The sequence below is a fragment of the Ruditapes philippinarum genome, unplaced genomic scaffold (assembly GCF_026571515.1).
Source record: "Ruditapes philippinarum isolate M1 unplaced genomic scaffold, ASM2657151v2 ctg24_1_1_1_1, whole genome shotgun sequence".
Lineage (NCBI taxonomy): Eukaryota > Metazoa > Mollusca > Bivalvia > Venerida > Veneridae > Ruditapes > Ruditapes philippinarum.
The window spans coordinates 80,860-97,468 of NW_026853760.1; the positions used below are offsets into that span (position 1 = coordinate 80,860).

General features: G+C 31.4%; 1 protein-coding gene and 1 long non-coding RNA gene across 2 annotated transcripts in view; one reads left to right on the forward strand and one right to left on the reverse strand.

Moving 5' to 3' along the window:
- The window catches only part of LOC132737767 (general transcription and DNA repair factor IIH helicase subunit XPB-like), a 28,574-nt gene extending 16,289 nt beyond the window's left edge, over nt 1–12,285 (reverse strand). The window contains exons 1-9 of the mRNA XM_060725110.1: nt 12,139–12,285; nt 8,326–8,415; nt 7,135–7,259; nt 6,719–6,799; nt 5,865–6,020; nt 5,007–5,081; nt 2,974–3,096; nt 913–1,139; nt 406–477 (exon numbers count right to left, since the gene is read on the reverse strand). Of these exons, the coding sequence (XP_060581093.1) occupies nt 406–477; nt 913–1,139; nt 2,974–3,096; nt 5,007–5,081; nt 5,865–6,020; nt 6,719–6,799; nt 7,135–7,259; nt 8,326–8,415; nt 12,139–12,172 (983 nt within the window). The 5' untranslated portion in view covers nt 12,173–12,285. The remainder of the gene's footprint in view (nt 1–405; nt 478–912; nt 1,140–2,973; nt 3,097–5,006; nt 5,082–5,864; nt 6,021–6,718; nt 6,800–7,134; nt 7,260–8,325; nt 8,416–12,138) is intronic.
- A 458-nt stretch (nt 12,286–12,743) lies between these two features.
- Nucleotides 12,744–15,182, forward strand: LOC132737757 (uncharacterized). The gene is made up of 3 exons (XR_009626776.1): nt 12,744–13,345; nt 13,816–13,892; nt 14,106–15,182. It is a non-coding gene; the product is annotated as an uncharacterized LOC132737757 (long non-coding RNA).
- The last annotated feature ends 1,427 nt before the right edge of the window (nt 15,183–16,609 follow it).

Here is a 16,609-nt window from a genome sequence, read left to right on the forward strand (position 1 = left end):
TTCGCATACATCAGTCAAATATTTAACTGAATATAATTATTTTCCTGATATGCAATATCAAGCAGGCATGAACCCTCTACAAGCTGAAGTTATGAAATAGTCTTGTTCAGCTTCTATGTTTGGAACTGTACATTATGAATGTTATGGTATATCAAGATGAAAACTTGAAGTTGTTCTACCAACAGCATAGAGACTGGGCAGACTGTCAGGAGGCCAGTCTGACTCGATACTAAGGACTGGCAACGGTATGTCACTTTTTGGAACAGCAAAGTAAGAGTTAAAATTTTGATAAAATAGTGCCTTTGATATTGATAAACATTTTGTTACCAGAAATATGTTGATACTGTAACTTTTAAAAAGAAGAAAAACCTACTAGCTTATATCTATGTAAGAACTAACACTTACTTGATATCTGGATTATGAGTGTCATTTCTAAAGTCATACTCTGCCAGCAGAGGGTACTCTAACTCTATACATCTACAAATATATGATAGATCATATCTGTATAACCATCCTAACTGTTAACATTTACAATATAAATTTGGAGAGCAAGCTAAGCAAATAAATTTGATTGTTTAAAAACAGTAAGCAATCCACTAAAACAAATATTCTTTTGAAAACCAGCAATGTTTTACTCAACCAAAGTTATATATCTACTTCTCATAGAATTTTAGTACAAGTCAAACTGAGAAAAAATCTCAAACTATGTTTCTGAGTTGAGAAAAAATCTTGGATTTCAGCTGAGATTTTGGTTTTGAGAATGTTAGTGAAAGCCGGGCATGGGATATTTAAGTTGGTGAAAATAAGCTCTTCCTATATATGACCGAAGGATCTCCAGTTAATGTAAATTAAAACGTTTCTATGGCATCAGTATTGTTTTATTAAGTAAACTGAATTACTTATAAAGCATACCTTTTCTGTATATCTTCTATTCTATCTTGTTTCACCTCAAACGAGACAGTTCTTAGATCTTCCCCATCTTCCTCCTCATTATCCATCTTGTCATAATAATCAAATATATCTGACGGGACTGCCTCCTCCGTAGACGTTTTGGCACCATCATCACCCGATGGTCCTGCAGCGGCATTGTTGCTTGTACTCATGCCAGGGGCAGCACCATTTGTGACTGGTTTGTTAAACTGTTTAAAAATCAAAACTTCTTACAACAAAAAACTAAAACAAATTAATACAATGTATCACTATAAATATTCTGTATAATTATTCTGGGTAGAGAATATCAACTGTTCAGGTGCTTGCTGTGCCTTATTTTAGAGATAAATAAGCATCTGCTTCCTTTTCATCAATAAATTAACTATACATTTTATACAAATGTATTTTGTACAATTTACAATACACGTACATGTATATAAATGGCAATAAAAGTGAATTATTCTATTGGTGGTGAAGATAATATCAGACCTATACAACCAGTATAGTTAGGCAAGTCAGGACAGCGTGACCACACTCACTATTGTTGCCCATTCAGTCTGATTTCATTTATTTCTATACCGAGATCCCTGCTACAACTTATGCCAAAAAACTATGCAAAAACATTACAGAAATTCAGCAGATTATTGTTAATGTAATCTGAAAGCAAACTTCTTAAAAACATTTCATGTCTTTAATATGCAAAATATTTTGGCATCTTTTCATAAAGAAATATTTGTTCCATCACTAATCAATTTCTCAGTGCCAGATATTAGTACTCAAATTGACAAAAAAATTACTTGTTACATATTTGTTCTGCTGTAAGTCTTCTATTTATACTTAAAGGAGAAATTTTTTTATAATACTACATAATTTCTAATCCTTTCCTTTGAATACAGTGTAACTTCTGAAAACCGAACTTGTCAAAAAGTTCGGATTTCAGAGGTTCCGGAATTCAGAGGTTTATGAAAATGTGGACAAGACTAAGCCACTAAATGTCAAGGAAAATGTGGCCATTACTGTAATATCATATATAATAGTCTTTTAATCAAGATAAAGATGTGAAGGAAAAGAAAATATTTAACACTTGTTTTAATACTTTATAATAATGATACTTATATAAAAATCAATCAAATGCAATAAAATCCCTAAAGACGTTTGATGCATACATTGTCCCAATTAATTGTCATTTAATCCGCTAGTAAACACTTCAATTTAACTGACCGCCGTAAATTACTTTAATTAACCGCATCACTTCAAACATACCATTTCACAGTTTGTGATTTTAACGCGTGTCAAATTACACGATCACCGCTAATTAGTAAACAATGGATAGGGAGATTTAATCTTCCTGCAGGGTAAACATTCTCGATTTACAATGTATTTCACACCTTTGGATATTTCCAGATTTTGGAGGTAAAATTGCATTGATTTGACTCTAATTTTACGAAAATATCGTCCGGAATTCAGAATTTAGAAGTTCCGGAATTCAGAAGTATTATATTAATAGAAAATAGAAGGAAAAAAATCGGGACCGAAAAAATTGTTCGGTTTTTAGAAGTTTCCGGATTTCAGAAGTTCCGGAATTCGGAAGTTACACTGTATATGATTAGACTTGAAATATAATGTTTATATGTCAATATTTGGGAAATAAATATGTTTAAACTATAACAATTCTTGTAAATGTTTACTAGTAGCATCCACAGTTGAGATATGTTTACTATATATACTGCTGTAATTTTAAAATTCTGTCAAAACTCTATAATTCATATTTCTAAGGTCACTTTCGCTCACTTTTTTTGAAAGGGTCACTCTCGTATTTTAGGCAAACCCTCATTGGACAGGACAGTATTTTCATTTTAAATGCTCTGATTTTCATAACAATGACAACAATGACAACATGAATTAATTTTATGTATTATCTAAACAGTTGTTTTTCTATTTATGTTTGTTATTATTTTTATCTTTTGTTCATGTCGGATACGAGCTTAAAGCTTATGTTTCGTACTGTTAACAATAACCAACAATAAATAAAGTTTGTGTTACCTGTATTGTTGTAGGTTTAGTCACACTCTCTTGTATCACCTCTACATTCTCCCCCTCCTCTACCTCTGGGCGGTACCTACACTCCTGTATAACCGGATCCTTCAACAACTTCTGTACAACCTCCTGGGTGAGAAAAAGTACAATGATGATAAATATCTTCATATAAAAGTATAGCTACAAAATGGGTGCAGTTCCTTGTTTCATGTATAAAAGTTATACTACTTTGAACAATGAGTTTTATAAATCTGTAAAGTATATTCAAATTTGTGTCAAGGTTTTAGTTGAGATAAAAACAAATCAGACAGACAGTGTCCTCAACAATTCTCAATGCTTGATAGAAAAACAAGTCATGAAGTTCACAAACGGGAATAATTCTGTAACATTTCAATCTAGAGTTACTGTGTTTATGACAACAATTATGACCATAAAGACATCAAGATCATTAAGATGTTAAGCCTTCCTGAAATCATTTTTCTTTTGTGTATTTTTATTCAACAATAACTTGTTTCAACCTCTACATATTTTATGATTCAAAGTTGTCAAAGTGAAATAATTGTTTTTTTCCAATAAAAATCCATGCAAGAGTTATTAATCTTAAATAATAAGATGCAAGTATGCAGACCTGGGGATGATTACAATGATCAGTAATTGATTTAATTACAATTACTTTCAGATTTTATTGTAATTGATTAAGATTGATTACTCACACTTGCCTCTGTAATCAATTAAATTACAATTATTTTAAGAGAGTAATTGATTGATAATTGATTACAAGTAGAATCCCTACTTAAGACCACCCCTGAATTAAGACCACCCCGTTAATAAGACTATTTTTACAACTTGTTCTTTATGACAATGGTTACATGATACAGAATTAAGAACAACTGCTTATCCACTTTTAAGACCACCTGATTCAGTCCAACAGGGCATCCACTAAGTTTAAAAAAATTTGGAAGTCAGAGACTGCAAAATCTCTGGACCCACTGTTGAAAGTAACGCTTTATATGTAAAGAAGGAAAAACATTAAATTTTGGAAGTCAAAAGTCAAAAGCAAGGAGTAAATGACTCCCAAACTCCCATTAACGGAAGCCCTGGTCCAAATTCTTTGCTTTATTCTTAATTTGACCCAACTATTGAGACCACTAATATCAAAGTCAACACCTATCTAGATATTAAATTTGTTGTTATGATCTGCTTGAATGCTGAAATGCATGACACTTAAATTCAGGTGTGAAAAACTGTTATTATTGGGCCATTTTATGAAATAAGGTGACAAGGTTAATTTTAGAGTGGTTTAATGTTGCTTTCAGCAAATTATTTTGTGAAGATTTAAGTTTTATTTGATAGGTGACTTATGTACATCATATAATAATTGATATTGAAATCTAGCGAAAGAGTATTGTATGTTAAATTTCTTCAGAAATATCCTTTCCTCTCATCAAATATCAAAGCATACTTTTATAGTGTCTTATATTGTATTCGTAGCTTAAGATACATGCTGTTAAATGACTAAAATAGTTCATGGTCATAAAGTATGTAAGCAATGATGAGAATATTCACAATTAAGACCACCCACAATTTAGACCACTTTGGTCCAGCCCAGATGATGGTCTTAATTAAGGGCTTTTACTTAAAAAATGTAATACAAAAGATAAACTGTATCATGTAAAATAAAGGCATCCCTTGAATCAAAATAGTTTCCTGTTAAATCTGATAGTAATCAATGTCAATCAAATTGTAATCATAATTACTGACTAAATTTTAGCTGTAATTGATTAATTACAATTAATGTAATCAATTTTGGGCAAGGTAATCAATTACATGATGATTACAGTGTAATCATGTAATCAATTAAAAAATCAATGATTACAATTAATGATTACCCCAGGTCTGCAAGTATGATCCAGATGACAAGTGTAATGTTTCAAGCAAAATACCTTGAGATTTTAAAGTTGAACACAAACAATAGTAATATTTTAGGAAAACACTAAACTAATTATGAACATATATAGAAGAATCTGATTGGTTGTTACCGCATGCTGACTTTCCACGTAATATTTATTATGTTTAAGCACCAACTTCACTTTCCCATAGCTCAATGTACACAACTGGAAGATAGCAAGATAAACATTTACATTAAATATAAGCAGATGTTTACAAACTTCAGGCCTAGAATAAAAATTTGTCTTCATTCCATATACAAATTTAAGTGTCAAAAAATAATAATACATGTAAATACATAAACTGAATTTTAAAAGTTTACATTAAATATTGAATTTAACCTTTTCTCATTATATCTTTAGTATTTCTAAAACATCAACATCTTTTTTTCCAACATTCTTTTCTTAGATTGCTGAAATCAGTAGCTGTTTAAACATGGCAAACTGTCTTCTATCTTACTATTATAGAAAAACATGTGCCTGTCAAATCAAAATTAACTTGCAAATCCATTATCTACAGACTTTTACTCTGTCACTATATATATATAGATGTTCATTACATTTAGTTAAGCCCTCAATGAAAATATTGCTGCTGAAATAGGTTATTTTCTCCCTATAACCAAAGTAATATATTATATTTTTTCCCTCTAAATTTCATTAAGAAAAACTGTTTCTCTAAGCTGCCAAAAAAAACTGTTTGAACTTCTGTGGAAAAAAACTGTTTTTGACCTATTTTTTAAAATAAGTAACAAGTTATATAATCATACACATGAATAAAACTTCATGTGTAAGGTTGATTTTCAACTTAGTTAGATAAATAAAATTTCCTAAAAATTTTCGCCATTTAAACTAAAGGCCACTTACCAAAATAGCTGGAAAAGGTTGTGTGTACTTTAAAAAAAATAACACTGTCAAACTATAACTGACTAGGAAGAGAAACGTGAGACCTACCTTGATAAATTCCTCTATGCCTATGGGTAATGTTGTTTTACACAATCTCCGCAGATACTCTATGATATCCTTTGTTTCTAGACCAACTGACACAGCTGCATATAATGAATATGCAGTTAATTTGTACTCATGAATATGACTAGGTCTACACACGGGCTGAAAAATAAAGCATAGTGAGAAAACATATATTATATCTCTTCATTTGTATTTACTCTAAACATTGCTGACAGTGTACAGACTTGCTCTAAATTTAAAATCATGTAAAATAGTGTTTACACTTAAACTGCTGAATTTATTTAAAGGAACTATTTAACTGTGAATGAAGTGTTGCAAGTGTTACTAGAACCTTAAATTTTGATACTGTCCGTTATCAACAATTAGGATTTTAAGATGAATATTTGATATTTGGTCAGCTAACAGTATAGTCTGTATAGGACCTGCCTTGCCTGCTTCTATACTGATGACACAGACTCAGTCAAGGAAGATAAGGGTTAAGAATTTCCGTAACAACATATTCAAATTGAGAAACTATCAGTAAAGTGTCTGAACAAACTTAACAGACTTGAAGGTTGGCCTGGCTCTTATTGGTGGCTGGCATGGGTCTGTTATTAATGACACTTGCAATTGAATTATTATCATTATGTTTCAGTTCTTTAATACTCAAAATAAATAATTGGGTCATTTTTTTTTCCTCAAAAAAAATATCCACTAAAGTTAATAATACAATGTGACAATGTATTAATGCAGAATAATGCAAAATAAGTGGCATACAGTGAGCAATATAATTTAAATCTGATAAAATTTATTGTTTAAAAAATCAAACTTTCAAGGAATAAATTTGTTTATTATCTTACCTCGGATATGGCAATAAGGAAATCATGGGCATGCTTATACACAGGTGAGAACGCTTCTAAAAATATATGACCATCTGGTGCCTGAAAGGGTAATATCTCAACATGATAATAGATTATTTACTTCTCAGTCTTTCACAATTAATCTTTATTCTAACAAAGACAAAGCTACACAATAAAATTTACCAGATAAATAAATTGGTATTATCAAATAAACAAAAATAAAAATAATTTTAAACTGCCTTACTGTGACTGTCACCTTTACATATGAGGTGGACAGTTACCATAACTCTCTGTCACTAAGGTTGGAGGTAAAATATGATCTAAACACAGCTATTAGCTATCTCCTTTTCCAGTGAATCATTTAATTTTTTTCTTATAAAGTTTTCTACAGAATAAGCTAACTGTTAACTACTTACCACCCAAATAGGTCTGGAAGCATGGTCAAGTTTTAGGTCTAGAATCTTACGATAATCTTTGGCCCCAAATTCATCTTCAGTAGTTGTAGACTCTGATACATGCATTGTTGCAGCATCCGGTATATCTGGTTGATACAGAAAATTATCATCTTATGAGCCATGCCATGACAAACCAACATAATGCCTTTGTGACCTGCATGGATCCAGACCAGCCTGCGCATCTGCGCAGTCTGATCAGGATCCATGCTGTTCACTATCAGTTTCTCTACTAGTTATAGGGTTTGCATGGATGAGCAGGCTGGTCTGGATTCATGCTGGTGGCAAATGCACCATGTTGGTTTTGTCATGACGCGGCTCTTATTATGAAACCAGGGCATCTGATCAAAAGTAAATATTTCCATAATTTGTTATATTGCTCGTTTTCTTAAGGTTACCATGTAAAAGGTTTCCAATTTTCAGGCATACATTGTGTATTTAGCTTTTTTATTTTAAACATTTGATGTTGATCAATGCAAATTAATTGGAAAGTAAATATGATCGGCATTTATAGTAAAAAACTTCAAATACATGTATATCAAACATGCTGAATAGGTTACTCATTCATTTTTTTTCAGGTTCTAAAGGGGTGGTGAAATGGGTACCAAAGTTACATGTTTTGTCAAGACGCTGGCTGTATTATGCTGTTGATATGTTTATCCAACACCCCAAAGGTTAACAAAAACTATATTCAAAGGGGTAAAATGAATACTGCAGTTATGTCATTTGCTAATGTCATGGGACATTCACATGTCTTGGTTATCAAGTGTGTGCAGTGAAGCTTAACCATTCTTTTTCTTTTCAAAATGCTGAAAAGGGAAGTAACTGGGGGGAAAACGGATGCTTAAGTTGTGTAACTTGCAGCTTGCCAAGATCATGGACTTTGTATTGGCACATGTAAGTAAATGAGTAATTATGAAGCCATTGGTACTGGTAGAACTTAAGATTTATTTAACTTGCCAATTAAGTTTAATATTTTATGGACAGATGGACGGACATAATGATATGGAACAATAACTACATGCACGGGTTCATAAAAAAAACAAAACAAAAAAAACACACACAAACGGTGCTTATACTATTATTCTCAAGTACAAAATGGCTTGTATTCCAGTGGGGTAGGTATACATCAATGGTGACTATATATAAACTGACCTGTAGTATTGTCAACATCTTGGCTGTCTTCATCCACATCATAGCTGTCTAAATCAACCTCAGATCTATACTTTTTTGATTTTCTCTCATCTGTTTAAGATATAAGAATGCAAATATTTAGGGTTACTTCTTAATATAGTTGTATTTACTTCTTCCAAGGCCTGATAAAGTGCCAACACATTACAATAATTATATTATTATATACATACAATGCCATATTTACAACAGCTTGATTTGTGAATTCTAGAATTGACTACACTGGAATGTAATTATAGGATGCGTATAAAAGTCTTTTAAATATTAATAAAAAAATAGCAAGAAAAAAGATAATACATTTTGTCAATACACTACTGTACTGTAATGTGGTGTAACATTTTATCAGTTATCCTATACTTAACAAGTTAATTAACGGTACCACTAAAATACGCAACGGAGATTTTTTGGCGCAACGGACGCAACGGGCGCAACGGAGATATATTTTTTAGAAAAACCGGCACAACGCCTTTTTTTAAAGTCAATGTGCTATATTTAAGCATTTAGAATGATTGTTTATAACTATTTAGTAAGTAAGTTTTAAAATATTTCATAAATTGTATATGTTTAATTGCACTGAAGGGTTATATGCTTTGCGAAACGGAAATTTCATGGCGCAACAGAGATATTTTTTTCAAAAAAACCGACACAACGCCTTTTTTTAAGTCAATATGCTGTATTTGAGCATCTAAAATGATTGTTAGGACTATAAAGTAAGTATGATTTCAAATGTTTCATAAATTGTATATGTATACACTGAAGGATTATAATATGCCTGGCGAAATGGAAATTTCATGGCGCAACGGAGATAATTTGGGAAAATCGGCACAACGTTTGTACTATTGTACTATTATATGAAATTAATTAACACCAATGTTATTTGAATAAATAAATTTAAAAAAAAAGATTTAAAAACCTTAATTGTATATCAAATAATCAAAGAGCTGCAATGTTGATTATGTAAAGGATTGTGTGCCGGCGAAATGGACATTTTGTCTGCACAACGGAGATTTTTTTGGGGGCTCAACGGAATCAATGTTTGTCCGAATTAAGTAGTAATATGCAGAAGTAAATCATTAAAGATATTAACTGAATTACTGAAGTGGTGTAATAAATGTCTGTTTTATTAATTTAGAAATGGAATTAAATACGTGTTTATCGTTATGGCTGACACTGAAAGACGTATGGATTTTACAATCTGTTTCATTTTTTCCCGTTCAATTCGTTATTTTTACGAAAAGTATAGCTTTTCTATACATAATTTTCAGAATTTTACTTGAAGAATACGAAAAGTCCATAAAGCATACACTGTTGACTTTCTAACTTACTGCTGCACAAAGAAATACGATTATTTCCGTCATGGCTGATATTCGAATGATTGTAATATTTTATGCATTTTTTAAATCAAAAATAGTAACTATACAAAATATTTATTGTTTGGTGTAATTATTAAAATAGTAAAACGACATGCATGTAGAACTTTCTTAGACTTTCCATTTTAAAACATAAAATAATTAAATTGAACGTTACTTATAACAATTCCTTCCCAATCAGAAAACCCCGTTAATCAAATGCAGCTACTGTTTATTTAGCGAAACAACAGCAATTTGGTGATTGGCAGAATGTTTATCACGGGTGTTAAGTACCGATAATTAGATTACCAATGACACGTGGTTGATGTTTATTGGACAAGCGTTTTCACACCATTTAGATAATGTGATTAAGAGGAACATGTATTGACTTTAAGCACGGATTTATCCGTGCTTTAAGGTATTAATTTTTTTTAACTTATTATTGGCGAAAATATTGCTTTTGAAGCTTATTATGCCAATATTTCACTCAAACTATGAGAAAAATTGTGTATATGAAATGTGAGACGTAATAAAACATTTTGGAGCCTGAATCCGCCACTGATAACGGTCAAGTTTTCTTTTACAAGTACTGGTGCACGATACGTTGCTAATTGCTTACAATTCTCGCGTAATTGATTACCGTGTGTCAATATCACAATTATGAAATATTTGGATTGCTTTTGATGAAATATACAATTTATACGCAACAAACAATTATTGAAAAGGTACACAATGATTAATGAAAGATAATAAATTAATAAAATAATATTGTATGATAAAACTGTTATGATAATCCCCGTTGTGTCGAAATGTGTCCATTTCGCCGTAATTTAAATATCTTTTACAATATCCTATTTTCAACATTTTCAAAAATAATTAAAGTAAATCATTTTTAAAAGACTGTTACTTATTATTCTCAAATTCTTAAGTTATGTTCAAATATAAGAACTACCCGTTATGCAAATCTTCATTTTCCATTGCGCCGAAATTATGTCCATTTCGCCGTCCATTTAGAATCTGATATATTCAGTATTCTACCTAATAAAATCAAACTTATACAGTATATGTAAAAAATATGTATAAAATATCAACAATACAAACTTATATGATTATTTTATGTTTTAGACATAAAAAACTGTACACACTAAGTCTTTTGAAAATAAAATCTCCGTTTCGCAATAATCCATCGGCGCAACGGAGTTTATGAAAGGTATAACAAAAATACAATGAATGTTTATAATAAAAAAATACTGAACATTGATTCTGTAATATCAACATATTACTTTATTTAGAATATACTAATGCAAATTCAATTAAAAATTATGTACAGAAAAGCTATAAGATTACTTTTCGTAAAAATAACGAATTGAACGGGGAAAAAATGAAACAGATAGTAAAATCTATACTTGTCTTCCAATGTCAGCCGTAACGATAAAAACGTATTTCATTCTATTTTTAAATGAATAAAACAGACATTTATTACACCACTTCAGTAATTCAGTTAATATCTTAAATGATATACTTCTGCATATTACTACTTAATTCGGACAAACATTGTTTCCTTTTTAAATTCCGTTGCGCCAAAAAAAAAAAAAAAAAAAATCTCCGTTGCGCAGACAAAATGTTCATTTCGCCGGCACACATTCCTTTACAAAATGAATATTGCATCTCTTTGATTATACGATTAAGGTTTTTAAATCTTTTTTAAATTTATTTATTCAAATAACATTGGTGTTAATTAATTTCATATAATAGTACAATAGTTCAAACGTTGTGCCGATTTTCCCAAATTATCTCCGTTGCGCCATGAAATTTCCATTTCGCCAGGCATGTTATAATCCTTCAGTGTATACATATACAATTTATGAAACATTTGAAATCATACTTACTTTATATTGCTAAACAATCATTTTAGATGCTCAAATACAGCATATTGACTTAAAAAAAGGTGTTGTGTCTGTTTTTCTGAGAAAAAAAATATCTCCGTTGCGCCATGAAATTTCCATTTCGCAAAGCATATGACTCTTCAGTGCAATTTAACATATACAATTTATGAAATATTTTAAAACTTACTTACTAAATAGTTATAAACAATCATTCTAAATGCTTAAATATAGCACATTGACTTTAAAAAAGGCGTTGTGTTGGTTTTTCTAAAAAAAATATATCTCCGTTGCGCCCGTTGCGTCCGTTGCGCCAAAAAAATCTCCGTTCCGTATTTTAGTGATACCCGTTAATTAACAGTGGTACTCGTTTCTTTTGTGTTTTTGTATAATAAATAACATTGAGAGTAATCATTTAGTAAATACCAAACAATTCAAATATTTATGATTATTTTAGGGACACTACTGAACCGCATTTTATACTTGATGTCCCTATAATAATCCATATCCGAAATTATGGACATTTCATAGATGTATAAAATTACCTCTGTCTCTTTTGTCTCTTTTACTACCTCCCATTTTCTGATGTACTTGAGTGAAAATAAATCAAAACTATCTTATTCGTGTACTCCCTTTCAACTATTAGGTCACACTTAAAAACAGAGCACGAAGTTTACTTGTGTCGCAATTTATCGTTCTTCGAAAATGGGTATATCGGCTCTGCAGTACTATAAAATTATCAATCAATATAAGTAGGTCGGACTATACAATTGATTTTCCTATAATAATGACATAAACAGTACCCATAAAGCAGAGTTTTCATGTCAAATATGTGACTTTTCTAGCAGAATTAAATACCTGACATAACATTTTTCAATGAATAGAATCAGGTCCAGTATTCTTGCATCACAGTCACAAAGATTTTAGTGTGTATGCACGTGTTCAGAGATCTTACGTTCCTCCGCCCAAATGCCCATGGGTGAGAACATCAGCAAATTATCAGTTATCAATCAGAAAAAAAAATGTAAGAAAATTTTAGTCATATGAAATTATTTTAGGCAATTATGAAATTACATGAATCAAATTCACATATGTTTGTATCAATAACACAACCACATTACCCAGCAAACACATGACGTTAAAATAACGTCGGATTAATGTTAGATATTGGTCACGACGTCGGCGACCAAAATACGACGTAAATCTGACGTTAAAATACCGATGTCTAATAGACGTTTCTTTTTGACGTCGTACTAACGTCAGGTTATGGTCGGTGTCCTGACGGTAGGTAAAAAAATAACAAAACATAATCCTTATTCGCTGTTGTAATCATTTAAACTTTTTTTCAAATGTTATTTGGAATACAAATGATGTTTTCTTATATAAATACAGACCAAGATCGCGGCGCTGCAACCTAATAAAACATATAGGTGGCGCTGTATATACGCAAGTTACATGTGTTATTGTTATGAAATCTATTTATAGCCACAGATCTGTTTACAAGTTCCAATCATTTAACGTTGTAATATTATCATTTGTGGTACATTATATGTATCAAAATTACGAGTTTTTAATAGTGCTTTAACATTTAATCATAGTGACAGAAAAGGGAAAGAAAACATAATTAACCTTTAATTCGAATCTAAAGTCACGTGGATGGAAATTCAAATTCGTAGGCGTTACGTTTTGGCTGTCGGTCAGGAATCGGGATGCATTGATAAGTGAATATTACAGATTTTCTTGAACAAAAAGGTCAGTTCAATTTATTTAGATTTATTTCTACTTTGTATTTGATAAATAATTGCATGATTGCAAGCACTCTTAAATTTAATTATCATTATTTTAACAGCTGAAGTAAAATGTCACACAAATTCGCGATAATGTCTAATAATAAATCTTTTTAAAATTGACATGTTTTAACTCTGCTTGTGAAGAGTTTATAATATGCCTTTCAGTACTACCAAAGAGAATGCTTAGTTTTCATATTTTTCTTAAACTGTGATGTTTTTGTCAGTTACAATCTGAGAATTGAGAATGAATTTGTACGATTTCGAGCATTTCGGACCAAGACGTTTCGGTCCTAAATAACGCAAGACGTTTTGGTTCCAGACATTTCGGCATTAAATCTTTAATTTAAAACTATGAAATATTTAAGACTTGCGTAACTGTTCTATTTCAAACGTAGAATATATACATAAGTTAGAATATAATTTTCTTTTCAGGGAGTTAAAGTGTTGGACATGCTCTCAAAGGTCGGAGGGACGGAAACACGTGAATATGTAAAAAGAAACATATGAAAGTAAGATTTTTGTAAATTCTATTACATACTTTAATCCGTACTAAACTGGAGTTTAAAAGCGGCTTTTTAAATGTTCAGTATTTATGTTTACTTTTAATTTTTGTTAAAGCTCTCTTATAAAAAGCTGGCAAAATTGTTCATTAAGTTAAGATAACCATGAAAACATTTTTGCTTGTTATTTTTACATGTTTCATAAATTTCTTTTTTTTTCAGTGAAAATGATGTCACACACGCTATTGGGCGCTACAAACGCTACATATCCTCCGGACAGACGAGGTGTGCTGAAAGAATGTCATATCTTAAAGCATCACACCTCAAATTCGTGCTAATTCTCATGGATATCTAAAAGTATAACTTTGTGAAGTAGCTAAAAGGCAGCAATTTATACGTTACTGACAATTATCAAAGGAGGTCAAAATATGCGAAATGGCACTAAATGTTTTAGAAATGCTGTAGAAATATAGTTAAAGTACTGAAAATCTGTCATAAATTGCTTGAAACATTATTATCAGAATCTTTTAACTTTTCTTAAAATTATAATATTTAAATTGTTTTATTTGATAAGGCAAACTTTGATAGAAATGTGCATACATTGTTTTGTTCTTTAATATTTGTACATGTTTTCTTAGTTTCATTTATGTCATTGTTTTTGTAATACTTTTTGTTTTGTAATTAACTTATTTTATGTTTTATTTTGTTTAATTTATGAAAATTATTTAACCTTGCAGAATTTACTAAAATTGTATGTATCAGCTTAAAATTGCAACTTTTATCTTAAATTAAAAAAGCATGAAACATATTTTTGCTTTAAGTTTTCTGTTATACATTTCATTTGAGGGAAAGTTACTTAATAGAATGAGTTACATTAAATTAGATCAAATCAGGATAAGCCAGAAAATATTTATGACGTGGTGAAACAAAAAGGATTAGGGGAATGATAAGATGAAGGTCAGAAAATGATCAGATTTAGGGCAGAAAAGGGTTAATATTTAGGTCGGAAAATGGTCAGATTGAGGTCGGAAAATGGTTAGAAACTGGTTACATTTAGGTCGGAAAATGGTCAGATTGAGGTCGGAAAATGGTCAGATTGAGGTCGGAAAATGGTTAGATAATGGTCAGATTTTGGTCAGAAAAAGGTTAAATACTGGTTAGATTCTGACGTCTACCTGACGTCAGATAATTACGTCAAAAAAACTTTCAAATCCAACCGTTTTTCCGACCGTCATCCGACGTCAGAACCTGACTTAAATCTGACGTCAGTATGACGTCTTGTGTTTGCTGGGTACAGTTTATATAGAGGATATTTGTTTAGTTCAGTGTAAGATCGGAATTTATCACACACCCGTGCCGATTTTGCGACTCCGTAAATATGGTATTGCACGGCCGTGCATATATTTTGACGTGACGTCATTAGCGTTATACAAACATAGTGTAAAGATGCGCTAAATGTTAGCGTTAAACTATATTTATAAATCATATTAACTATCAACACATTAATTGGGAGGGAAGGGTGGGAAAGTTTTGATTTTCAAACATGTGATCTCTGTGTCAACGGAATACAGAATGCCCAAAATGTCCAGAAAATATGACAAAAACAATTACCACCAAAGTTAGAAGCGACCAATAAATAGATGTTTATTGCTGACGTAAACCATAAATAAAATTCGGCTAATGAAAAAACGTTGCAAAGGTTAATTTCGTTCAACCTTATAATTAAGATATTTTCATATCAAAATATTCAAAATCATATGATTCTCATTTCTCGATCAACTTGAATAATTCTGACAAAATCCCATTACTTTTCAATAATAAAAGAAACATTTGGTGCATTCATAATATATGCATGTGTGGTTTTACCAATAATACCAGAATCACCATTTTTGAATGACCTCATCATTATTTAAGCCTTGTCAATGCTGAATACATTCAGAGTTAATCTATTGGTACCAATGTTTATATAACCGCCTCCGTGGTCGAGGGGTTAGAGTCGATGATTTCTAATCCAGTTACCTCTCTGGCGTGGGTTCGATCCCCGGGAGATGCTTTAGTAGTTTAGCGTGGAGGAAGGTAGCCTAGTACTTGCGTAACTCTCCAGGAACGATGGTTAGGAAACTACCCGCCTATATGACTGAAATACTGTTGGGAAAAGGGGCAAAAATGAAACAAACAAACATGTTTATTATATTGTCCCAATTGGTTTAAACATATTTATTCAAACTTGGTTGCGAAATGTTTAAGTTATTACACTTTCGAGTCCAGAATAACCAATACTAGTCCAGAATAACCAATACTGGTGTCATATTAGGAAACGTATTGATGACCCAATTAGGGTTCGAAATCTACATTTGTATAATCCCGTGGTTGAGAAAGCCGTCCAGTTAGCTCAATAGGTAGAGCCTTGGAATGTGAATCGGGCGCCCTGGGTTCAATTCCTAGACGGCACAGGTCACATTCGTTGCAATTGATCATGAAATCTTTTATACGGTCATTGGCACTGTACCTCCGCTCTGGTATGTACAGAAGTTTCAGTTCCTTGGGAAAGTGAAGGCAACTAGACCAGGTAAACTGCTCGACAGCCTGCACAGGAACGATGCGGTGGTTGAACTCTGCTCTGGTGATTTGAATATACAGACTCAATTAAACCGAGTCTGTGATTTGGTTGTGATTAATGCTTCCGAGGGATCACTTTGTTTCCAGATTTTTATACTTCACAACAG